The sequence below is a fragment of the Camelina sativa genome, chromosome 16 (genome assembly GCF_030686135.1).
Source record: "Camelina sativa cultivar CO46 ecotype springtype chromosome 16, ASM3068613v1".
Lineage (NCBI taxonomy): Eukaryota > Viridiplantae > Streptophyta > Magnoliopsida > Brassicales > Brassicaceae > Camelina > Camelina sativa.
This window is the reverse complement of record NC_141895.1, coordinates 29,816,003-29,842,039: the sequence shown is the minus strand read 5'-3', so window position 1 is coordinate 29,842,039 and position 26,037 is coordinate 29,816,003. Positions and strand designations below refer to the sequence as shown.

The 26,037-nt window shown below is 31.0% G+C and overlaps 4 protein-coding genes and 1 non-coding gene across 6 annotated transcripts; all 5 read left to right on the top strand.

Annotated features, from left to right (window-relative positions):
• Positions 1-11,181: 11,181 nt before the first annotated feature.
• LOC104752846 (protein DETOXIFICATION 37-like) lies at positions 11,182-14,856 on the top strand. The gene is made up of 7 exons (XM_010475108.2): positions 11,182-11,834; positions 12,086-12,717; positions 13,603-13,659; positions 13,747-13,985; positions 14,148-14,266; positions 14,368-14,454; positions 14,589-14,856. Exons 1-7 carry the CDS (start codon positions 11,529-11,531, stop codon positions 14,652-14,654), a joined length of 1,506 nt encoding a protein of 501 aa, XP_010473410.1. The 5' UTR covers positions 11,182-11,528; the 3' UTR covers positions 14,655-14,856.
• A 2,213-nt stretch (positions 14,857-17,069) lies between these two features.
• LOC104752845 (flavone 3'-O-methyltransferase 1) lies at positions 17,070-19,954 on the top strand. Its single transcript, XM_010475107.3, has 4 exons — positions 17,070-17,638; positions 18,869-19,179; positions 19,279-19,343; positions 19,442-19,954. Exons 1-4 carry the CDS (start codon positions 17,223-17,225, stop codon positions 19,742-19,744), a joined length of 1,095 nt encoding a protein of 364 aa, XP_010473409.2. The 5' UTR covers positions 17,070-17,222; the 3' UTR covers positions 19,745-19,954.
• A 1,778-nt stretch (positions 19,955-21,732) lies between these two features.
• TRNAW-CCA (transfer RNA tryptophan (anticodon CCA)) lies at positions 21,733-21,804 on the top strand. The gene has a single exon. It is a non-coding gene; the product is annotated as a tRNA-Trp (tRNA).
• A 75-nt stretch (positions 21,805-21,879) lies between these two features.
• Positions 21,880-23,622, top strand: LOC104752844 (small ribosomal subunit protein mS86 (rPPR1)). Its single transcript, XM_010475105.2, has one exon. The coding sequence runs from the start codon at positions 22,031-22,033 to the stop codon at positions 23,273-23,275; it is 1,245 nt and encodes a 414-aa protein (XP_010473407.2). The 5' UTR covers positions 21,880-22,030; the 3' UTR covers positions 23,276-23,622.
• Positions 23,623-23,753: 131 nt separating this feature from the next.
• Positions 23,754-25,901, top strand: LOC104752843 (putative serine/threonine-protein kinase PBL23). 2 transcript variants are annotated; one of them, XM_010475104.3, is made up of 5 exons: positions 23,754-24,268; positions 24,361-24,542; positions 24,641-24,830; positions 24,916-25,307; positions 25,403-25,901. In XM_010475104.3, exons 1-5 carry the CDS (start codon positions 24,124-24,126, stop codon positions 25,655-25,657), a joined length of 1,164 nt encoding a protein of 387 aa, XP_010473406.1. In that variant the 5' UTR covers positions 23,754-24,123; the 3' UTR covers positions 25,658-25,901. The 2 variants fall into 2 exon arrangements, with proteins under 2 accessions (XP_010473406.1, XP_087349178.1); XM_087493052.1 differs by having other exon boundaries at positions 23,858-24,268; positions 24,636-24,830.
• Positions 25,902-26,037: the final 136 nt, after the last annotated feature.

The window sequence follows — 26,037 nt, the reverse complement described above, 5'->3', positions numbered from 1 at the left end:
CTAGATCGTGTACGAAAAATCTTTCAGTGACATTGTTTTTGGTTTTTTACTTTGGGTAAATTATGGACTCACTTGTGCTAGGGATAATTTATATATGATTTGTTGTCGTCCATACTCCATAGCCAAGACTTTTACATTCCTTTTAACTTCTAACCATTGGCCTATTTCTCATTAAATAGAATAGCAAAAATATGTATATAGTGGCATTGGTCAAAAAGCCCATAATTGGAGAGACCAATTGCTTGGCCAAACTTTAAAAGCTCAAGCTTTGGCCATAAGGAGTTTTTTTTGGGAAGATTGCAGGAATGGACAATAGCGGATCTAGAAATTTTTTTTTAGAGAGTCATACAATATAGTAAAAATTTATTTTGATGAAAATTATATAATAACATTATGAAGTAACTGAAAATACACATATAAAAAAGTCTACAAAAAACTTTTAACTAAAACAATAGCAAAAAAATATAAAAGTTAATAGGAAAAGTGATGGGTGGCCTATATATAACATAAACAAAATAGGAAAAAGAAATATACCATTGTTTCAACATAGATTTGAACTCACATTACCTGGGTCAATTACTTGATTGTCAACCAGTTCTACCAAAATCAGCAATGAATATATGGTAACATTTTTAATTTTCATATTTTATGGGGGGGTCATCTGACCCCGTTCATGTGAATGTAGGTTCGCCCTTGGGAATGGAGACTGTGTACTGAAACGGTAATAACAAACCGAGGTGCAAATTTAATAGTCCAAAGTGTCACAGAGGACCTCAGATTACAATTATATGTGGAAAGGGGTTACCCAGCATGGATGGCTAAAGTTTTTGACGAAGAGAAAGTTTGAATCTGCAGTTTGATGAGGATCGTTTTAGTTAGCCAAGGTTGGTTCTTAGTTCTTACTAATGAGCCGTGTTTTTTTTGTAATTACCCTGGGTTGTGGATGGAGAGATTATTTAGGATAAACTAACGGAAAAAGATGACTAGCTACACGATGTATTGGTGAATACATGGTCACACATGCCAAGTATACTATTGTATTCTCAACTACACAAAGTATATGTATTACATGGTCACATGCATGAACTATATGACGTTATGCGGTCAACATCATAGACATATAATTCAGTACACCGGTCAATTGACTCCGGTGAAGACCGACGTTGACTCCAGTGTTGACCAACACTTAAAAAAAAAATTATTATAGTAAATTATTTATGGGTTTTCATGATTAAAAGAAATTTTCTATTCAATATCCAAATATTTTTTTATATATCTCTAATATATTCATTCTTATAATTAATTACTTTTTATTTTTCAAGCTAAAGTAAATAGTTAAATAAAAATCATTTATAATTATTTTCAAGATAAAAAAAAATCATTTATAATAATCTTCAAGATAAAAAATCATTTATAATGATTTTCAAGATATAAAACAATTTATAATTATTTTCAATTTTTTTTATATATATATATATATAAATCTCTCATAATCAGATTATTTAATTACTACAAAATCAATAAAATCAAATTCAACTACTTTCATTAGAAACTAATATGCAAAATATTGAGTATATGACTCTTTACTCTAAATTTTGCATGGTAAATGTTATAAAAATTTTTATACACTCTTTACTTTGAAATTTACATACTCAAAATAACATATAAATAACAAAAAATTAACAATATTTACTTTTAACATATGAACATTTTCATTTTTACCCTCTTTTATATAATTACAATATGTTAAATTAATTTTTAGAAAATTTTTTTAAGGTTTGGGTTCTCTATATTACATTTAGGATATATTTAGGAAATAGATTCAAAATATCTTTAGATATTGAATTAACATATAAACAACAACAAAAAAAAATTCACAATATTTACTTTTAACATATGAACATTTTTATTTTTACCTTTTTTTACACAATTACAATATGTTAAATTAATTTTTAGAAATTTTTTTAAGGTTTGGGTTCTCTATTTTACATTTAAGATATATTTAGGAAATATATAAAAAAATATTTAGATATTGAATAGAACATTTTTTAACTAATAAAAACCATAAATGATTTAATATAATAATTTCTTATTTTTAATTTTTAATTTTAGAAATTTTTTTTGTTCAACGCCGGAGTCAATACTAGTCTTCACCGGAATTAATCAATTAGTATACCAGATTGTATGTCTATGGTGTTGAACACATAACGTCATATAATTCATGCATGTGACCATGTAATATATATACTTCGTATAATTGAGTATACAATAATATAATTGGTATGTGTGACCATGTATTCACCTATAGTTCATGTAGCTAGCCATCTTTTTTCCTAAGTGGTAATGGAGGGAGGGAACTTCGATTGACTTTTTTGTATATCATAGTATGTTATGGGGCTATTGGGCCTCTTTTTGTCTTCGATTTTTTCGGCATGCAAATTATTGGTTTTTTTTATCACAATCAAATTTATTGGTTTAGTCATGTTTTTTTTTAAGTTTGTTTTTGACAGTGTTTTAGTCGTGTTTTTTATTGGTTAGATCATTAGAGGATAAGTGGGCTCTTCTTTTCCCCTTTAATTAAACTTCACACATTTTGGATGACTTTTACAAGTTTCTTTGTTAAAATTAAAATGTCATGACATCTACATACATATAACACTACAATTTATTATATGGTAAAATAGCATGCATGTGGTTGTTTTTTGTTGATAATATTCCAAATTGGATGTACAGGAAAAAATGATGTGAGATAAGATTATATACTGTAAGTTGTTGCAGAAAATGTCTTAATATATATATATATATATATATATATATATATATATATATATATATATATCACATAATACAAAAGTACAAGTTAATTTTTTTTTGTTAAAGATCATACAAGTTAATTAATATATATATATATATATATATCATACAAGATTAATTAGAAAATCAATGTTTTCTTTAGCATCAAAAATCTATCGCCTTTCTCTATAAAAAAAATAAATCATTTTAAAATGAAATTTACTTTTCATAAATATTATGAAAAATCTCATCAAAACAAATACAAATTTTTATCTTTACGAAATTAAATCGTTTTTTCTTGTGTTTTGAGTTTTGACACTTGGATTATACTCTCTTCGTTTCAAAATATAAGATGTTTTAGCCAAAGCACGCATAATAAGAAATGTTTACTTTTAAAAAGTTTAACCAATCAAAAACAAGACTGCATAAAATAAATAATAAGAAAATATAAAAAAAGTCTAAAAGTTACCTCAAAAATTGAAAACATTTTATATTATAAAACAAACAAAAACTTTTAAAATATCTTATATTATGAAACGGAAGGAATATTATATATAAGTCTGGTGAGGTGGCAAAAAGGAAAAACCTCAACCAGTTCTTACAAAACGATACAACGTTCCAATTTTCTACTCGAGCCTTGTCCACAATTGTGCAATAAAACAATATAGACGATAAAAAGTTCCAATTTTCTACTCGGAAACTTATCCATATTCATTCTTATTCAATACAACGTGGACACAACAACGCCACGAGATTCTCGAATTCTTGGTCTCACATGAATAAATATGAATACAGCTTACATAATTCCAAGTCCGCATATGCATGCATTTATAACAACGTAGACTACTAAATATAGCAACCTACAATCATAATGTTATGGTTTATCTATGGGAAAAATATAGTATTTGGTAGATGCATTAGCTAGAAAACAGTTCAGCTATATCGTGTACCATCTGTCAATTCACTATAAATTTATAACGCTGACGAATCCAAGATTCTGATGTAAATCTGATGATTAATAATTGAATTTATGGTTTAATCATTGTTCTACTTGTAGTGACAACTCATTAGCAAAATTCTATATCTTTTCCTTTAACTGGACAAAGTTTGACTAGAGTCACTAGACTCTTGGTAAGATCAAGTGTAATCTTATCTAAAATTTATGCTTCCTTAATTCCTTTATACAGTAAAAAAATCACAATAAAAATAAAGTATTTTATCGAGGCGAGAATCGTATAGTTATAAATTTTCATTGCTAAAAATAATCTAGAATTAAGTAGGATATTCGATAGTTCCATCATTCCGTATTCGACTGAAATTATTATTTAACCAGAGACAAAGTTATGTTAACTATGTGATATCATCGTGATGTATTTCGATAATATGCAACTTTAGTAGTAATAAGAAATTTATTACAGTATTTAATTAAGAAAGACGGTTAATACTGTATATATAATGTGAGAGTATAAAAGTCCCCCATGTGGCATGTCAGATAGAATTACAACTTCTCTTTTTTGATCTTTCATTTATGCATCAAACACCTGTTCTGTCTCCAAACTCAAGATTGAATTTGAGTTGCACAAAAAATATCTAGATTCTTATTAAATGGAGAGTTTCGATGCGTCCAAAGTCCAAACTCATCAAATAACATAATATATCTCAATTTTTCAATCTAGGAAAAGAATGGACACACCCGTCACAATGATATATTTTTGGTTTTAAATAATAATACATAATTTATTATGTTGTTTGTGTTTGACAACAAAAGAATAATTAATTAATAAAATTATTATGTTGTTTGTTAGAAAAAATATTTAACAAATCAAAAACTAAGAACTTTTACTATTGATGCAAAAACAAAACAAAAAAAATTATTCATTTACAATTACACATAAGTATACAGTTTTTTATATGATCAATTAATTAAAAATTTGAAGTTTCAAAGAGAAGAATTTGTATAACTTCAAAAAAAAATGGAATGGCATTGAGAAAAAAATTAGCAGAATAGATTTTATTAACACTAGCCTTTAAATTATTTAATTTTATTTTAAACGTATCAAAAACAATTCAAAGTTTCTTCATATTCCTTTTCTTTGTCAAACATTTTTTCATAAAATTTTAAGTTAAGTTGTTGATAAATTTGTATGTACATAACTACAAAGTAAATATACTAGATCAAATTTCGTCAAATCTTATATTCGTATATCACAATAGATTGAGTATTTTGTCTATTAATTCAGATTAGCAAGAATAATGCTTAAATAGTAAAACAATATAAAATCATCTTTAAAAGATTATTTTTTACTTTTTAGAGAGTTTTGTAAGATTAAAACTAAAATAATGAAAAGTAGAAGAGAAACTACGATCAGTACTTCTTTAATAACCTCTAAAATCCCTTTTAGGTCATCTCCACCGGTAATTACTTCTCTAAAGTTTTCTAATTAAAGCTTAATAAAATAATATAAAAAGAAAAGAGAAAGAGAGAGAACAATGGTTAAAGTGTTTGGGGTAGAATCATTGCTCAGTTTATTTCTACATTTGTTCATTTCTCATTAGTTAAATATTAATTTTTTTTTTTTTGAGCAACAGACTTTTTCTGCTGTAGATGCTCTTAAAAACCTCTTTTACCTAATTTGACTAAATCTACAAAAATAACAAAATTATATTGAAAATTATTCATAAGATACTTTTCATCGTTGAAAATACTCTAACTACATTGAATGTGATATGACAGACAATTTTAAAATTTGTGGTTGATATGATAGACGAATCTTAACATTGTGTCCCAGTACTATAGAGAGAGATCTGACAAAGAATACTAAATATAGTTCATATAAATGTCGTACTAATGCAACAAAGGTAAATACAAAAGTTTCATACTGGAAGTGGACCACAATGAAGATGGGAGATAAAGTTTTTGACAAGAATGACGATAAAGAAATAAAACTATTTAGTTATTTATTATTTTTGTTTTAAAGTTAAGTTTTATAATACTTCTTAAAATTATTAATTTCATATTCAAATCGACGTTATTTTGGTCTCAAAGTGACGTCGTATTGAATTGGTCATGTGTCATGTCATCCATCTTATGGCAATTTAGTCATCAAGACTTAATGATTGACGGACACATATAGATCAACGTTAGTTTTCACATTATACACTGTATAAATTTTGATCTTTAATCAAGTTATTACAGCACCATTTCTGCAATCGATCCTATCAGAGTTCAATTTCACTAAATATCGTTATTCCGCATAGTTATCATTAACTATAAATCGACTACTATGAATTGGGTCTTGTTGATTCCATATTGACAAAAAAAAAGTTTGACCCTCACAAAAAATTCGTGTTGAAAAATGCATTGTATTGAAATACATAAAGTGCATTTGTCTTAATATGACTTGCTAAATTTTATTTATTACTTCAAATTTAATAAATAACCAAATTATAATAAAAATATTAGTGTAATACTCATAAGAAACCGTTTGATATGCTTTAGCTGCATTGAATGTTGATATGATAGAAGAATCTTAACATTGTGGTTGATATGATAGACGAATCTTAGTATTGTGGTCCAACAAAATTGAGAGAGATCTCGACAAAAAAACACTAATATAGGAAATATTAATCAAATTAACTAACGGATAAACATAGGAAATTTTTAAAATGTTTTTTCTTTCACAAACCACTTTTTAAAAAACAAATTATCAAAAGTGCTTCTAAAAATTTGAAATACATTGAAATAAGTGTGTAATTTTGTAAAAGCATATGCAAACTACCTTTATACGTGTACAAAACTTTATAAGTACTTTAAAAATACAATATAACTACTTTATAAGAACCTTACAAAATACCTTGTAAAAAATTAAAACTTTTTTGTAAAATTTTATAAAAACCTTTAGAATGACATTTCAAGTAAAATACGATGTGGTTCCATAAAAATAAAACTTTGGAACTATAAAAAGGAAGCAAAAATATTAAGTGTGTGAATATTTTTATGTTGTTTAACATTTGAAACTAGACTAATTGACTAAACTAGAAAATGTTAAGTTTTGATGTTAGATGTTAATGTTAGAGATGTGTCAACAACATTAGCCGCAGTTTTATTTCTCTTGTACATGTTGTTGTTTTTTTTACATTCTCACACTAATTGCTTTGCCTCTCTTTTTTGAGAAAACCTTTTGCCTCTCTATTTATCACAAAAGGTAAAATGCTATTTAAAAAAACAAATTACACCAACTTTATCTTTTTATGTAAATTACTACCACTTCAAGTTCAAACTAAGCCGTAATCACTTAATCTAATTAAATTCAATCTGTATTTAATTAAATTTAATTCGGCTTTGATCTAAATCTCTTCTTTACGACTTACCCATGAAGAGGAATGAAGAAAGCAAATAGTTCATGTGCCCTCAACTCAATCAATGAAAGCTTGAGAAATACACTTAAAGTCAATAAATATAATTGGCGCTGATGACTTATGAGATCACAGCGTTTGCGGTTATAATTAATGGGTTGACCAAATGTGTCTCTCTCTGCGTGATTTTGATATGAAGCACGAGTTTGGCGTGTTTTTTATTTCATTTTATTAGCTTATTATTGTCCGACGTGGCATTCTCTCGTAAGGTACTTCTATAACTAACTTAACTAACTACTGTACTGTACACAAACTCATCTTCTTTTACGTATTTTCTAAGTAACGCCTCGAAGCTGCTGTCCCCAATTTTTGTTATTGTCAATAATGCCCTTTCTTTCGTAGCTTGTAGTTTTTTTTTTTTGTAAAACTCAATATTTAATGTCTATTTTAAAATTATTCATGATTTAACCTATACTTCCAAAGGTTAATTAAAACCCACTGAAACTTAACGTAACCCCATGTTAGTAAACATCAAATTATAAAGAAATATTTTAAAACGTAAATAAGAACTTAAATGAAAACACAACCAAAAAAAAGTGTATAATTAAAGAGTACTATATTATTTTATTTTATTTTTCATTTTACAGGAAAATATTATTTTATAGTTGTTTTTTTTTACTCAGTTAATGCAAGATAGAATTGAAATTTGTATTTGTTCAAAAAAAAAAAAAGAATTGAAATTTGTATATTTGTCTGTAAAAAGTACTAGTTAGACATTTTCGTGAAATAACGAGTATAAACAAAACATCAAGTAACTCAAAATAACTACAGATGGCTCACATATCTTTCTTTTTGGAGTTTTAATTTTGTTTTCTATTCTTTCTTCACTTTTACCAAACACTGAATTGTTTTTATATTATTTTTATCGAAAAAGGGTTTGGTTTTGCTTTAATTTTGATTTTGCTTCATTTATAAGCCATGTTCCGTGACCACTTTTTTGTAGAAATGTAACTCCCGATTTCATTGATTATTCATAGAATAAAATTAAATCTATAACTAGACTAACTAAAATAGTAAATATACGTAATATTTGGTGTATAGGAAATATAAAATAAGTATCAGCATCTTATAAACTTTTATGAAAGTTTGCAGCAGAATTTTACTCACTTCTCTCTTCTCTGCATATAATGGAAGCAGATTCCGTGTTGAATCATACTTTTTCATATTTTGGACTAATAATCAATAATACGAACAAAATTAGTTTCCATATAATACGAAAATTATTTTCCATATAATACGAACAATGCACTACTCATGATACTTTACTGTAAAAATATGTTAATTTGAATCTTGTTTAAAAAGAAGTGGATATGTTTTTCCTTTCTATATATTTATATTATTATTTTTAAATAGAAGAACAAGAAATGGATATTCATAGATCTTTTATCCAAAACAAAAAAAATGGATATTCATAGTATGTTTTCATTAGGAGATCAACGCGAGAAATCACGTGGCCAAAATAAATAAGCATACACATCCCCCATGTTATATGTCATTTTCGTATATATTTTATATTACCTAATTTTCCTTTTTCATAAATACATAATTTGAATAGTAGAAATTAAAGTTGCACTCACTGACCATGCAATAAATTATTTATAAAGTTAAATTTATTAATTTACACAATTTCTTAATCTACGTAAAAAATTTTAAAATGACAATTAAATAAAAACAGAAGGAGTATATATGAATTAAAGCTCCAAGCCCAAGCAATCTTTACTTGGATTTTGGCCGGCTCTCGTTCCAACCACTTGGTTGTATGTGATTTTTCAATTTTTAATATTTTGTCTTTCCCAAATTAGTCTTATCTTAAAGTATGACATTGTCATATTCGATTTAACATACAGAATAGTTAGAGGTTCATTCATATGAGGTCATTAAAAAGTTATCAAGGTACTCTCATTCTTTGTATTGATCATTAGGTTACACATATGGATTTTTTTCCCTCTGGTTTACACATGAATTATCCTATTTTATTGGAGTTTAGTCGTACGTAATTGGCAAAACCATAAAGTTACAATATTTTTTGTAACTGATGTAAATGAAACAAATATTTATTTTAAATTTAACAGAAACAAAGTATATACAATATTGACAAAATGTAAATCATTTATTAAGTAATACAAATTATTTTTACATTACTTAACCATAATACAAATATATAAAACTAATGATGTAAAACATTTTTTTTTTTGTGTGTGTGGGAATGAAGCAACGAGGACATCATGAATTATCCTCGTTAGATCCAAAATTTTCAACTATGTTTGGCCAAAGAATATGAACTGAAAACCTAAATTAAAACAATCCGATAAAGAAGGATTGAACGAAACTAAGATCCCCAGTTGGTTAGAACTTGAGGCTTATTATACCTGGATAACCAAATCGAATCCAAATCTAGTTACCTATATTACGATTATAAACTTGAAGATATTAGTTATTTTTAGACCAGAATAACAAAAATACTCAAAATAACTATATATGAAGTTCTTAATTATATTTGTTAAAATTTAACCAAGTTTTATTTTGATTCAGTCATTTATATAATTTTCTAATATTTTTAATATTCAGAACTAAATCGACTATGAAGAATAATCAGTAGTTTTTTGTATTGAGTTTCCCTCGGACCTTATGTTTGATACAACTTAAGGTCCAATAAAAAGAATCAGTAGTTGAAGTGTTAATCTAGATTCAAATGGTGTGAGTGACCAAAATCCCAATTTTTGTAACGAATTCTGTGTGCTCAATTTTATTTATCATTTAACTTTTTTAAAATTGTCAAATTGTCACGAAAAAGTAGTTATATATAGTTTATAACAGAATATTAATAACAATAAAAAGAATCTTAATTTAATTACAGAAAACGATTTTTTACAGCAGTGATTTTCAATATGGTTTTTTTTTATCATTAAATAAGATATTAGTAGAAGGAGTTAAATTATTCTTTCTTTGATTTAAGAAAGTTATTGTCAATATGAATATATGATTAATTTAAAATCATAGAATTAATCATTAAATAATATATTAATAGGAGGAGTTAATTTATTCTTTCTTTTTTGTTTTTTTTTGTCAACAAAGTTGTTAATTTATGCTTTCTTTGATTTAAGAAAGTTATTGTCAATATGAAGATATGATTAATTTTGGAAGTTTACTAATTATATATTAAGCTAATGATTTCATTTGATTTGTAATTCAATTAACGGATCTAAAGAGTAATTGTAGATTTAATTAAAAATGTCAAGATACAAGTAATAAATTAAACAAAAATCTTCACATATATCTCAATTATATATTCAGACAAAGAAATTTTTGTACACATTTTTTTTCTTATTCATAATTTATCTCTTCTTTTTTTTATATAAAAAGGTTCTATACAATGGGATACTTTTACGGAAATTTTTTTTTATGGCAAAGCGACAATATAACAATCAGGCTCGGCCCTTCACCAATTCTAATGAAACATTCGTATTGGGCCTCAAAATTTTGAATCCCATTTGAAAAGTTTTTATAAAACTAATAAGACCTCAAAACTCCCAAGTAAAAAGGCCTCCTAAGGCCTCCTAATTTGAAAAATGTCCAATAAAAAGCTCCCAAAAAGTCCAAAATTATTTAAAAGGTCCCATATTTTGAAAAAATATCCCATAATTAATAAAATAGGTTTTAAAATTAGCAAAAAGGTCTCCATAATTAAAAAATCCCAAAATTTTAGAAGTTAATATATAAAATATTTTGACAGCCCCATATAGTTAGCAAAACAAATATCAGCTTTTAGTATTTTATTATTTAAAAAAAAATCCTTATTTTTTTTCTGTATTGGACCTCGCATTTCACCGGACGGGCATTGATAACAACTGTAACCGATGAGAAGCAATGACAAAAAAAAAAATTAATAATGGTAAATTATACAACACTCCAATAGTTATATTATTGGGTCGTGACACTAATATTAAGTGTAATTTGGCTTGTTCAAAATACATCATAGTACGATTGTAACAAATAATTCCAAAAGAAAATCTAAAAGGGTTTAAAAATTTGTAAAACACTCTTTCCTCGTTACTTCATTTCCATATATATTAACATAATAATTGGTGTAGTAAAAAAAATAATTATTATTATTTCCGTCAGCAAAAGCTCTCACATTATATAACTCTGCCATAGTTGCAGAGACTCTCACACAAACAACACACAGAAACCAAAAACAAAAAAAAAAACAGAAGTTAAAGAGAGAGAGAGAGAAACACTATATTCGTTCTTCAGATTTATTTTCGATACTCCCAATAATAATATTTTCATTTGTTTTTTCTCGAAGATTCTTGAAAAAGATGAATTCAGAATCGTTAGAAAACCTCCACCGTCCACTGATCGAATCATCGAAATCGTTCGTTGATTATCGTCTCGAGACTGTGTTGACGGATCGAGAGTTACCGTATTTTCGAAGGATTTATCTGGCGATGATGATCGAAATGAAGTTTCTCTTTCATTTGGCTGCTCCGGCGATCTTTGTTTACGTTATCAACAACGGTATGTCGATTCTCACACGTATCTTCGCCGGTCACGTTGGTAGCTTCGAACTCGCCGCCGCTTCGCTTGGTAACAGCGGATTCAATATGTTTACGTACGGTCTTTTGGTAATATATCTCTCTTATCTCCTTTTTTTTTTTTTGCTCTACATTTATAATTTTAAGCTACAAATATATATACTTAAAAAATAATAATAATAATTTAAAAAATTGTTACAGTTGTTGTATATTATTGAAAAGCCTTCAAAATTTCTTGAAATTTGACTAAATTCTAACAATCATTTTTTTTTCTAGGCCTATTGAAAATTTCTTGAAATTTAAATAAAATCTAATCTATTTTTTTTTTGTTGGTGAGATAGCTTGGAATGGGAAGTGCAGTAGAGACGTTATGTGGTCAAGCACATGGAGCACATAGATACGAAATGCTTGGAGTTTACCTTCAAAGATCAACGCTGGTTCTAATCATAACATGTCTACCAATGTCACTTCTCTTCCTCTTCTCGAATCCAATCCTCACTTCACTCGGAGAGCCGGAACAAGTCGCAACATTAGCTTCAGTGTTCGTCTACGGTATGATACCAGTGATCTTCGCTTACGCGGTCAACTTCCCGATCCAGAAGTTTCTCCAAGCGCAGAGTATCGTCACTCCGAGCGCTTACATCTCAGCCGCAACCCTCGTGATCCATCTCGTTCTCTCGTGGATAGCTGTGTACTGTCTTGGTTACGGTCTCTTGGCTTTGTCCTTGATTCATAGCTTCTCGTGGTGGATCATTGTGGTGGCTCAGATTGTTTATATTAAGATGAGTCCGAGATGTCGTCGGACTTGGGAAGGTTTTAGTTGGAAAGCTTTTGAAGGTCTTTGGGATTTTTTCCGGTTATCGGCAGCTTCTGCGGTCATGCTTTGTCTTGAATCTTGGTACTCACAGATTCTTGTTTTGCTCGCCGGACTTCTCAAGGACCCTGAGCTTGCTTTGGATTCTCTAGCTATCTGGTAAACGTTTCTAACTTTTTTTTTTTTTTTTTTTTAATTTTAGATTTTTGTTTTTTGTTTTTTTTTTTTTAAACTTTATGCTTTTATTAAAAACAATTATATTTCTCACTTTTTTAAGACGTAACCAGCATAGGAAATAAATTGCCAAAAGTAGAAAATTAATTTGAGTAACGTCTAAAATCTATTAAAAGTGTCCACGAAATTTAGCAGTAATTATTGCTGTTAAAGTCGTAAAGTGGATATTTATTTATTCCCAGTTTCATATAATTAACGATAAAGACAAATAATTTGTTGTAGCTTTAACCAAAAAATAATACTATACTATCATTTGTCGTATTAATGTGACAAAAAATAATTTTGTAGTGGTTAATTATTTAAAGTATCTCTGTTTAAAATTTAGTATTTTAATTTAACGGAGTATTTTTCACTAAAATAATTTGATTTCTTTCTTTGTTTGTTTTAACAATTTTATTGTTTACCTTCTGATACTTAACACCACGATTTGGAAGAAGAGAGAATGAATATGTCTAAAAACTAGTAAATTAGCTGTAAATTTATTTATTTCCATGTTTGATATACTGTGAACATGGGATGGGACCTATATATAACTTGTTGCGTTATGGTCTGACATTAAACTGTAATAATTGTAGTGGTTAAATAATTAAAGTTCTTTATGATTTCTTTCTTTCTGACGAGTTGAAAATGACGACTCCTACCTAAGTCCTATTCCTCAACGTCGTCATGTCTCAGTAGAAGATCTCTAAGATTTTTTGTTTTGTTTTGTTGTCTTCATTGTGTCGTTTTCAATTAGCAAAAACGGCACACACTTGCACATACCAAAGATCAAAACACTCACATTTTTCTTCCTTGTTCTGTGTTTTGCAGCATGTCAATTTCTGCCATCTCGTTCATGGTCTCCGTTGGATTCAATGCAGCTGCAAGGTTGGTACCAACATTAATTTTATTTACAATCCGGAGATAAAACGATACTAATTGTTATTATTTTTCCTCAAATTTATTTATGCATAGTGTGAGAGTAAGCAATGAATTAGGAGCTGGAAACCCGAGAGCAGCCGCGTTTTCCACAGTTGTTACGACGGGAGTATCTTTCTTACTAGCGATATTCGAAGCCATCGTGGTCTTATCGTGGCGAAATGTCATCAGCTATGCGTTTACTGATAGTCCCGCGGTGGCCGAGGCTGTTGCCGATTTATCTCCCTTTCTCGCCATCACAATTGTCCTCAACGGGATTCAGCCTGTTTTGTCAGGTAAAAAAAGAAACCCCACATTTCACATCAAATCTTCATTCATGATAAAGTACTCTTAATTATCAAAATTCAATTCAATTCTTTTGTACTACTCAAAATCTATATTAGGAATGAAGATTTAATTCAATTTAAGTCTTTTGTACTACTCAAAATCTATTTTAGGTGTTGCGGTTGGATGTGGATGGCAAGCATTTGTGGCGTACGTTAACATTGGATGTTACTACGTTGTGGGGATACCAATTGGTTTCGTTCTTGGGTTCACTTATGATATGGGAGCTAAGGTGAATTAATAAATACTTATTAAATTTGGTTTACAATAATGGTTACATACTGTATTTAGAAAGATTTGTAATATTTAATATGTATGTATGATATGATGCAGGGTATATGGACAGGGATGATTGGTGGTACATTAATGCAGACGATAATCTTAGTTATTGTCACTTTCCGAACTGACTGGGACAAAGAGGTAAACACTTTAATGTTTTATAATGAAAAGAATTAAACACTTTATGTTTTATAATGAAAAGCGTTAAGCACAAATTAATGGAAGTATTCATTGAATCGTTAGTATTATTAATTTGATTAATTTTATATGTTTAGGTTGCGAAAGCTTCGAGCAGACTGGACCAGTGGGAAGAGAGCCGTGAGCCGCTTTTGAAGCAATAAATTAAAAAAATGATTTTATTTGTTGTATTTGTTTCTGGGAGTTTTGAGGTCAAAATGAAATCAAAAATTTTATTTTCCCCCAAAATTTGGCGATAGAGGAACACATGAAAGATGCAGATTCAATTGTGAAACTCTCGTTTTTCAATCGAAAAATGTAACTCGCTTTGTTGATTATATAATATGATTCGAAAAATTTGAGGTTTTGCGAGTATTGTTGTTGTGTGGAGTTCATAAGTGAAAAAATTTGGATTGGTTTTTGTTTGAAGGGTGGGATTTAGATAAGAAAGTAAAGTTTGTAATTCAGTGTAAGAGTTGAATATATTTTATATCAAAGAGAATTCTTACTTTTTCTTTACAAGCAAAATAGAGTCACAAGCATTATTGGTTTTGACGACAATAAATATGTAAGCAGTTAGGACCAACAGTGGTCCAATCAATGAATCTGTCAGAGTTATGAAAAAAAAAAAACGGACAAACCGATAAATTCAATAAAAATTAAACTCCAAACTTCAAACGTCTCTGGTTATGGATTTTCTTCAATCGAATCGTCTATGCTAAAGAGACTTGCAGTTACTAAAGGATGCATGAGCGTGTTGGTTGGACTCTATTCATCAACAAGGCTTAATTATGGCATGAGCGTGTTCGAGCACCAAAGGTACACTAGATTTCAACAATGGAATGTCAAACAATTCCATAATATCCATGAAGAAGATTCTCGAGACCTATAAGGGGTTTGATGGCTTGACTTTGGTGGTGGGAGTGGTGCTCCTCTCAAGATGATTGTCTCAAAATACCCCAACCTTAAAGGCATCAACTTCGATCTCCCTCATGTAATCAAAGACGCTCCTTCCCATCCCGGTTTTTCTACATTTCCCTCGCATTTCAAATAACCCGATATTTTTACATCATTTGTTCAAGATTTGAGTAAAAAAATTTGGATTGGTTTTTGTTTGAAGGGTGGGATTTAGATAAGAAAGCAAAGTTTGTAATTCAGTGTAGGAGTAAATATATTTTATAGCAACCAGATTGAGTTCTTAATTTTTCTTACAAGCAAAATAGAGTTGACAAATATGTCTCAACGACAGATAGAGTCACAAGCATTATTGGTCTCGACGACAATAAATATGTAACAATCAGCAGGACCAACGGTGGTCCAGTCAATCTACAAACCGATAATTTTATTAAAAATTAAACTTCAAACTTTATGAAAAAAAAAGGAATTATATTCAAACAAGAAGGAAATACAAAATAACAAAAAAATTGATGTCAAAATATCCACCAAATATAGGTTAAATTAGTGATAAATTGAAGATATAATTCAACAAAAGAAACGAAAATAAAATAAGATAAAAACATGATTTCGGAAACTTTTTTGAGTGACCGCATCCAGCACATAATAAACTATTAGCCGGGCCGGAGATCTTTTTGCAAACCCGACGACACTTGATCATCCAAACCACTTCATCACAACAATTTTTTTTTAAAAAAAACCTGGCAGCCAATGCCTAGGACGTGACTCAGGTCTAAACAAACTTTGTGATTTCCACACAACATCTAAAAAACTATATAGATACTAATTATAAAATCATGATTAAGCCCTTAGCAACAGAAAAGGTTAGAACTTGTAAACAAAGATCTCAATACAAGGTAAACTGAAATCACCAAATTCATACATCCATCCAAAACAAAGGCAATTTAAATAGCAGGTTATCTGATATATTTCGATTGCAAAACATTTATAAAGCAAATTTCTTTTCCATGTTAGAAGTTTATGTGGGTTGAAAAAAGTTTTTGTAAGATGGAAAAGAAATTTCCTTTATAAGTGTTTTATCTATTAAGCCATTAAAATTTTTGTATTTGAGAAGTAAACACTTTTTAGAAAGATCAAAGATATAATAAAGTTGTTTTGTTTTGTATATTTGAGAAATATACAATTTTTTGAGTGTGATTAGAGATTCTCTCTTCGAGGACACTCACTCTACCGCACTATTTTGTCTTCTCTATCTCACATTCAAATATAAAAAACAAAACTATCACATTTTGTGATATCTTTTTTAAAAATGTCTACTCTTCTCAAACACAGCTAAAAAAGGAAAGAAAGACAAACATAGTAACATGGACAAGTATATAAATCTTTCAAAAAAAAAAAAAGATTGAAGTAAATAACGTAAATGATTAATTGGATCGAATGAGGGGTTTTGAGTTTTGACATAGAAAAGCAATAAATACAATATCAAATCCAAATTTTCTAAAAATTTATTTGCAAAGCAATCTATCAATAACAACAAATGAGTTCAGTATACAAGCTTAATAATCCATTTTAGCATCAGTATACAAATGATGTTTTTGTTGTTGGGGAAAAAGCATCAATTCTCATTATGTAAAGAAGAAAAACTAACTCAAATTGGTTATTTTAAAACTTTAAGCATCACACTCAATAAAATCCCAATAAAATGAATAAACCTCAGCCATATATACTCTCTTACCCATCATAAAATCACAAACCTCAACGCAGAGAAACCCAAAACACAATAAATAAAAGAAGAAAAAGAAAAAACTCTAACCAAAATGGAATCAACACCAGAGACACAAATAACTCCGGTGCAAGTCACCAACGACGAAGCTAACCTCTTCGCCATGCAGCTAGCCAGCTGTTCCGTTCTTCCGATGGTTTTACAAGCAGCTTTACAGCTCGAACTTCTCGAAATCATGGCCAAAAACGTTTCTCCGATGTCTCCGGCAGAGATCACTTCCCATCTCCCGACCAAAAACCCGGAAGCTCCACTCTTACTCGACCGTATCCTTCGGCTTCTTGCGGCATACTCCATTCTCACCTGCTCCGTCCGTACGCTTCCAGGCGGCGATGGTGTCGAGCGGGTTTACGGGCTTGGTCTGGTGTGCAAGTACTTGACCAAGAACGAAGATAGCGTCTCGATTGCTCCTCTTTGCCTCATGAACCAAGATAAGATCTTCATGGAGAGCTGGTATTTCTGAAATTATCAGATGAGTTCTTATTTTAGGATATATTGTACTTAGATTAAGTAATAAATTATGTCGTTAAAACCTATGCTTCTTGATTGATGTCAAATGCAATTGCAATGGTAAACGAGAGAGCGAGAGAGAGAGTTAGGATAGTGTTGAAGACAAATGAGACAAAAACAGATAAAACGATATTGTTTGATATCATATACTACCTAGGAAACGATACTCATATTACTATATCTCAAATACAACTATTTATGTGGTAGCGGTCGAATTGCTACACGACACGCATTTTTTTTTTCTAGCCAAAATTCTAGAAACAAAACGAAGGTAGTCAAGAGCTAGAAGAAACATTCTTTTTAGAAAATATTTAAAATGTTTTTTTTAAATCGTACATGACTTTGAAGGGAGATTAGAGTTAAGATCTTTGAAGGGAGATTAGAGAAGATGGAATCTTTCTATAGAGAAGTTGTTTTCTCGTATATTTTCTCAAAGGCTTTTCAAAAATATTAATATGAGTACATACAATACGAGTTGATATGCAAAATATCTTACGACAGTTTTGGTGAAAGTCTTTGTATTTCCTCATCATTTACAAATCTAGATTACAAAGTATATAAAGACTACTTAGTTACAAACAGGTTTGATCTCCCGAGAATATTGCAGAAGATCTCTAACTTATATTGACCAGTTTTTGAGGAGAGTTTTGAGGACCTAATATTGACCATCGTTCATTTGGATCCTTTAATGTTTTTCTTCGATTTGGTCCTTCAATTGCATAATGTGCCCATGCAATATAGTAGCCCATGCAATATCAGTCTTTTGGTTACTTCCAAGCCATTTTACGTAATGAGCTTGGCCATCATATTGCTGGTGTTGCATTGAATAATGAAGTGGTCGATATCGATGCATGCAGCCACGGTTGTTGAAAAAGGAGCATATTTATGCTAGAAAAACGATATGCTCTGGTATCATATTTGATATTTGGGAATTAAGATATGGTTTTCTCATATATACAACTACTTAAATAGTTTAACAGCTATTTGATTCTATATAAAAGTTTTTCTTAATAGTTCATTATTTGGTTATTGAGCAATAAGAAAAGGAACATAATACTGTAGGAAGATAATCTCTGTCTTTGGATTTGACCAACAAAATGATAGAGAAGAAGAGTTAATCAACATCTCTAGTATTTTTTTAGTCGAATCATCTCATGCCAAAGACACTTGCAGGTACCATTTGAAGGATGCAATTCTTATTGGTGAGACTCCATTTAACAAGGCTTATGGCATGAGCGTGTTAGAGTACCAAAAGACTGACACTAGATTCAACAAAGTCGTCAACGATGGAATGTCAAACCATTCCACAATATCCATGAAGAAGATTCTCGAGATCTATAAGGGTTTTGATGGCTTGAGTTCCCTGGTAGATGTTGGTGGCGGGAGTGGTGCTACTCTCAAGATGATTGTCTCCAAGTACCCCAACCTTAAAGGCATCAACTTTGATCTCCCTCATGTAATCAAAGACGCTCCTTCATATCCCGGTTTGTATACATCTTTCTCGGCATTTAAAAAAACCCGATATTCTTACATCATTTGTTCAAGATTTGATTGATAGAATGTCCTATTACTAAATAATACAGGTATTAAGCATGTTGGAGGAGATATGTTTGTAAGTGTCCCCAAAGGTGATGCCATGTTCATGAAGGTTAGTAATTACTAGAGTCAAGACCATATTGAGATCATTATAAGTTCAGCAAGGAAATGAAATCTCAAAACATTTTCATTCTTTTTACCTTGTAACAGTGGATATGCCACGCTCGGAGCGATGAACAATGTCTTAAATTCTTAAAGAATTGCTACGACGCGCTTCCAGAAAATGGAAAAGTGATAGTAGCTGAGTGTGTACTTCCAGATACTCTAGACTCAAGCCTTATGACCAAACAAGCACTCCATGTAGACTGCATAATGTTGGCACACAGCCGTGGAGGTATAGAACGGACTGAGAAAGAGTTTGAGGTACTGGCTAAAGGGTCCGGCTTTCATGCTATCAAAGTTGTCTGCAATGCCTTCGGAATTCACATCATTGAGTTTCTCAAGAAGATATGAATAATGTTACTAATGATGGTTTATATATAAACATGGTCTCATGTCAACGTCTACTGCCACACTTCTGCGTGTCATGTTATTATTGATTCGGTTATAAACTATGTTTAGATTCAAAAAAAAAAACTATGCTTATTGCTGTTTAATAAGGTTTATGTAAGGATCTGATATATTTCTTACTAGCATTTCGGGTGATTTTGATGTTTCCCAAAATGACATGTTGCTCAAATAGTGATTTTCTGAGTCTCTCATCAAATCATATGTTATCAAACTTGGAATTTATTTACAATCTCTTGTTATTCATTGAATTATTTACACAAATCATATCAAAGATACAGTTTATTTTAAAATTAACATTTTTATAATATTTCTCAATGATTTTGAGAGATTACCCGAAATTATAATAATTTTTGGTAACAATGACTACAATAATCTCCAAAAACAAACAACATGAGTTAATTTGTATATATTGTTCTTCAATTCAACTTTGGAGATTTTAAATCATTTTTTCCTAGCGAAGTTTCAAATTCTATTTAGACCATCTCCAATGATTTTCTCTATTTTTACCTCTAAAATAGAGGAACCCTATAATAGAGGTGACTTTTGCTCCAATGCATACCTCTATTTTTTTCTCTAAAAAAGAATATTCCGCAGAGATTCTTTTTTTTTTTACTATTAATACCTTTTAATTATAAAGGTTGCAAACTAACCCATTTATTTTAGTATTTGTGAAACTTTCATAAAAATATGATATTATTTAAATTTTTAACATTCATAAATATTATTTAAATATCACATTTATTAAAAAAAATACATTGCATCACATAAAATAATAAAACATAGTAGATTTTTTTTCACCATCGACATTAGTGTATTTTTCCCACAAATGCTCAATTAATGCATTTCGAAGTGAAAAATGAGCTTCTTTATCTTTGATTTTTCTAAATCGACCTAGAAATTCTTGGAATCGGATATCATCATCTTCCGACATTTGGACTCCTGGAGGTGGAACTTCTCTTTCAACTTCAATTGGTGCATTAAGATCATGCTCCTCCTCCATCTACGTCGTTTGGACAAATTTTTAGGGATATTGGTGGATCCGGAAGTAATTTACTAGAATATTAAATAATTAGTTTTGTTGTATTAAAAATAATATTATGGTATGAATAAAAACTAAAATATTTAAGAGAATTGAATCTTACTACAAACTTTGAGTATTGTGTTGTTCAATACAAAACCTCCACTTCATTAAACTATTATTAAACTATTTAAATATATGTTTTATTTATTTTGATCATAAATATAAAAGTGTTAAAAGTTCAAGAACCATTTTATAAATAAAAAAATTCAACTCTATTATAGAGGATAAAATAGAGTTCCTCTATATATAGAGGAAAAAATAGAAATCTCTATTATAGAGGTAGAAATAGAGATGAGTTGGAGTAGATTTTACTCTAAAATAGAGTAAAAAAACAAATATAGAGGTGGATTGGAGATCCTTAAGGCCGGTCCAACAAAAATGGTAGTCCAAATCAATTTTTTTTTTTTTTTTTGTGACCTCTTTTTACGTATTATTCAAAATCTTAAACAATATTAATTAAAATTTTGTTTAATTAAACAAATTTTTTTAGTGACTCTTCAAAATATACCTTTGTTATGTAAAAAATAGTTTGGTGATGATTCTTAAAAGATAAAAATGAATGTCAATTGGTCTACAAGGTGACCGAAGATACGATGATGATTTTCAGCTTTGGCTACAATCCAGGCTCTAATCTCTCTTACAACCTTTAAACACTTTTTTCTTTCCTGCATTCTATTCTTCTTCGACTAAAACAATTGGCCAAATGAAGCACATAATGTAAAAAATATATTTTCTCTTTTTGATTATAATTTAACATTTTATTAAAAAAAAAATGAATGAAGGTCTTTGATTGCCTTTTATAGAGGTGTTCATTGCGAATATAAACAAACTTTAGTGGCTATTGTTCACCGGATCCGTGGCGCAATGGTAGCGCGTCTGACTCCAGATCAGAAGGTTGCGTGTTCGATTCACGTCGGGTTCAATCCCCCGGTTTAGTCGGATCCTTAACTTTTTTATTTTTATTTTCATCACAAACTCATCCCAACCGTCCATTGTGACGATTTTTTTAGAAAACCATCAACAGCTACGATTAGATTTAACACATACCAAAAACCCTAAAAAACCCTAATTTCTTCACTCTCCGTCTTCGTCTTCCCCATTAGCACAGTCTCTCTTCTTCTTCAACATCTACAAACCCTAAAACAACAATGGCGTTACTCTCTCGAATCCGTTCATCAACATCTCTCTTCCGTCACCTCAACGCATCTCCTCAAATCAGATCACTCTCCTCCTCCTCCTCCTCCTCTTCCGCTTCATCAATCCTCTCACCAGATTCGAAAACTCCTCTCACAAGCAGAGAAAAAAGCAAAGCAGCTCTCTCTCTTCTCAAATCCGAGAAAGATCCAGATCGTATCCTCGAGATCTGCCGTGCTGCTTCCTTGACTCCAGATTGCCACATTGATCGTATCGCTTTCTCCGCCGCCGTCGAGAATCTCGCCGAGAAGAAACATTTCACCGCCGTTTCGAATCTTCTCGACGGATTCATCGAGAACAGACCTGATCTCAAATCGGAGCGTTTCGCTGCTCACGCCATTGTTTTGTATGCTCAAGCTAATATGCTTGATCACTCCTTAAGGGTCTTTAGTGATCTTGAGAAACTTGGGATCCCTCGTACGGTTAAGTCTTTGAACGCTCTTCTCTTTGCTTGTTTAGTAGCTAAGGATTACAAAGAAGCGAAACGAGTTTATATTGAGATGCCTAAGATGTATGGGATTGAGCCTGATCTTGAGACTTATAACCGTATGATCAAAGTGTTCTGTGAATCCGGTTCAGCTAGTTCTGCTTACTCCATTGTTGCGGAGATGGAGAGGAAAGGATTAAAGCCGAATAGCTCTAGCTTTGGTTTGATGATTTCAGGGTTTTATGCAGAGGATAAGAATGATGAAGTTGGGAAAGTGTTGGCGATGATGAAAGATCGTGGTGTTAACATCGGTGTTTCGACTTACAACATTAGGATTCAGAGTTTGTGCAAGAGGAAGAAAGCTAAAGAAGCAAAGGCTTTGCTTGATGGGATGTTGTCTGCAGGGATGAAACCGAATACGGTGACTTATAGCCATTTGATTCGAGGGTTTTGTAACGAAGATGATTTGGAAGAGGCCAAGAAGTTGTTTAAGGTTATGGTGAACAGAGGATGTAAGCCTGATAGTGAGTGTTACTTCACTCTCATTTATTACTTGTGCAAAGGAGGTGACTTTGAGACGGCTGTGAGTCTTTGTAAAGAGACTATGGAGAAGAATTGGGTTCCTAGTTTCAGTATCATGAAGTCGCTTGTTAACGGATTAGCTAAAGATTCGAAAGTCGAAGAAGCGAAGGAGCTCATTGGGCAAGTTAAAGAGAAGTTCACTAGAAATGTTGAGTTGTGGAATGAAGTCGAAGCTGCATTGCCTCAATGAATCGTTCTGAAATTGGTACTTTCGATTTTTTACGAATTTTCTCTATCTTTATCTGTCAGCAATGAAATAAAGATCATAGCTTCTTAGACGATAGTAATCTTTTGATCATCCTGGTAGCTATTAGATAAATGCTGTTTTTGTGCTGGCTCATGTTTGAGATTCTCAGATATAAATCAAGTCATGAACTTGGTCAATTAGGCTTATCCTGTTAGTTTTGGTGTTGGAATCAGAGAGATGTTAAAACATTTTTATCTGTAAGATTGGTCAATGCATTGAAGCTTATTGTAGCCTGTCTTAATGGTCAAAACTCAAACCGTATATCTCTATTTATGTATATTTTTAGTGTCTTCCTATGTTTTATACTATATAGTATGATGACTATATATAAAATATATACGAAGTTTAATATCTCTACATGCTTACCACGAACTAGTAAAGATTTGATTAGAAGTTTGTTAAAAAAGTAAGAGAAGAGACAGACGCGTTGGCTTATTCCAAATAAACGAACAGAGAAGAAAGAGAACCCTCTAAAAATAAGAGAGAAGAAGAATAATCCTTTTTATCCAAATTTGAGAGACATCCAAACATGGGAAACATTTATATATAACAACAACAACAACAAGAGACAGCAAAACTTTGTGAACCTCCTGTCATGCGACATCATTTTCCTAGGAAGGATCTGATCTTTCTTTCAGATTCTTATTGCCCAGACAGGGTTTGGATATGAAAGGATCGGTATAGAGAGACAAGATCGAATCTTTCCTTGGGGGATTTCATTTCAAAGGATTTGTTTTTGTCTGAAGAGATCAAGAACACAAAAGAAAAAAAAAGAGAAAGAAAATTAAAAAATGATGAAGCTTTGTCCTTGTTTCATCAATCCACAACATCTTGGACCTAATTCGCCTAGAGATTCATTTGATGAAGGTCTTACAGCTTATAGAGGCCAAAGCCGAAAACTTTTCGCTATCTTCACATTTCGTTCACGCCGAAAAGGTACTCATCGTAAACGTTCTCTCTCTTCTCAATCTTTTCAAAAATTTGTATCATTTTTTAGTTTCTGAAAATGGAAACGTTGAGAAATGCAGGAAGCTGCAGGCAGAAGTATATAACGGACGAGATAAAGAAGTACGGGAACGTCAAGAACTGTGGCAGAATCTTCAAATTCAAGGAACTAATAGCTGCAACGGACAATTTCAGTATGGACTGTATGATTGGAGAAGGCGGTTTCGGAAGAGTTTACAAAGGATTCCTTAGCAGCCTCAATCAGGTCCTTTCTCCATCTATTAATTTATCTTACGTATATGTATGCGGATTTGGCGAAAATGTTTGCTAATTTTTGTTTGATTTGGATGATGAGAAGTTTAGGTGGTGGCTGTAAAGAGGCTTGACAGGAATGGTTTGCAAGGAACAAGGGAGTTCTTTGCTGAAGTGATGGTATTGAGTCTGGCTCAACATCCAAACCTTGTTAATCTCATTGGCTATTGTGTAGAAGACGAGCAACGAGTCCTCGTTTATGAATTCATGCCCAACGGATCTTTGGAAGATCATTTGTTTGGTATATAAGCTGTGACCTTTTCATTGTTATATGGTCAAGATTTTGCATTGTAATCTAATGTTTTTAATCTTACTTCATTATATAGACTTACCAGAAGGGGCACCAAGTCTAGACTGGTTCACGAGAATGCGGATAGTGCACGGTGCAGCTAAAGGGCTCGAGTATTTGCATGACTACGCAGATCCTCCTGTGATCTACCGCGATTTCAAAGCTTCAAACATATTGTTACAATCTGATTTTAACTCAAAGCTATCGGATTTTGGGTTAGCTAGGCTTGGACCAACTGAAGGCAAAGATCATGTGTCCACTAGAGTCATGGGAACATACGGATACTGTGCTCCTGAATATGCAATGACTGGTCAACTCACGGCTAAATCCGATGTCTACAGCTTCGGCGTTGTCCTGCTTGAGATCATTTCCGGAAGACGAGCTATTGATGGTGATAGACCAACCGAAGAACAAAACTTGATCTCTTGGGTACTTCATCAAACAAGAGTCTTGTCACCATCTTTTTGTTGTTGCTTGTGAAGGAAGGAACTGAGTAAAGTCCTTTATTTTTTTTTTTTTTGCAGGCGGAACCGTTGTTGAAAGATAGAAGGATGTTTGCACATATTGTGGATCCAAATCTAGAAGGGAATTACCCAGTAAAAGGGTTGCATCAAGCTTTAGCGATTGCAGCGATGTGTTTACAAGAAGAAGCAGAGACTAGGCCATTGATGGGAGATGTGGTCACAGCACTTGAGTTCTTAGCTAAGCCTATAGAGGTCATTGATAACACTAATACTGATCCTGCCTCTGCTACTCAGACATCATCATCTGATTCATAAAAATACATTTTCCAATCCTTTAAACCATTAAGTTTTCTTTTCATTTTTTTTTTCTTTTAACGTAAAACCCAAGAAAGTAATTAGGGTTAGAGTTCGAAGTCAGTCGGATGCAAACAATTCTTTGTAATTTGATGTAATTTGGCATTGTGGGGAGATCGCATCATCTGTGAATCACAGTGTTAATCTCATACTAAACTTTTTTTTGTTTGAATGTTTGATTAATGTGAAATCGTTATCTTTTTGATTTACGTTCCAAAAAGACAAGAAAAACCTACAAATTTAAGTTTGGAGTGACAAAGTTACTACCAGAATCTATGTCCCAAGTGCAATTCCGTGGTGTTCCAGCTAGATCTCTTTTACGATTAATATACACTTGCAAG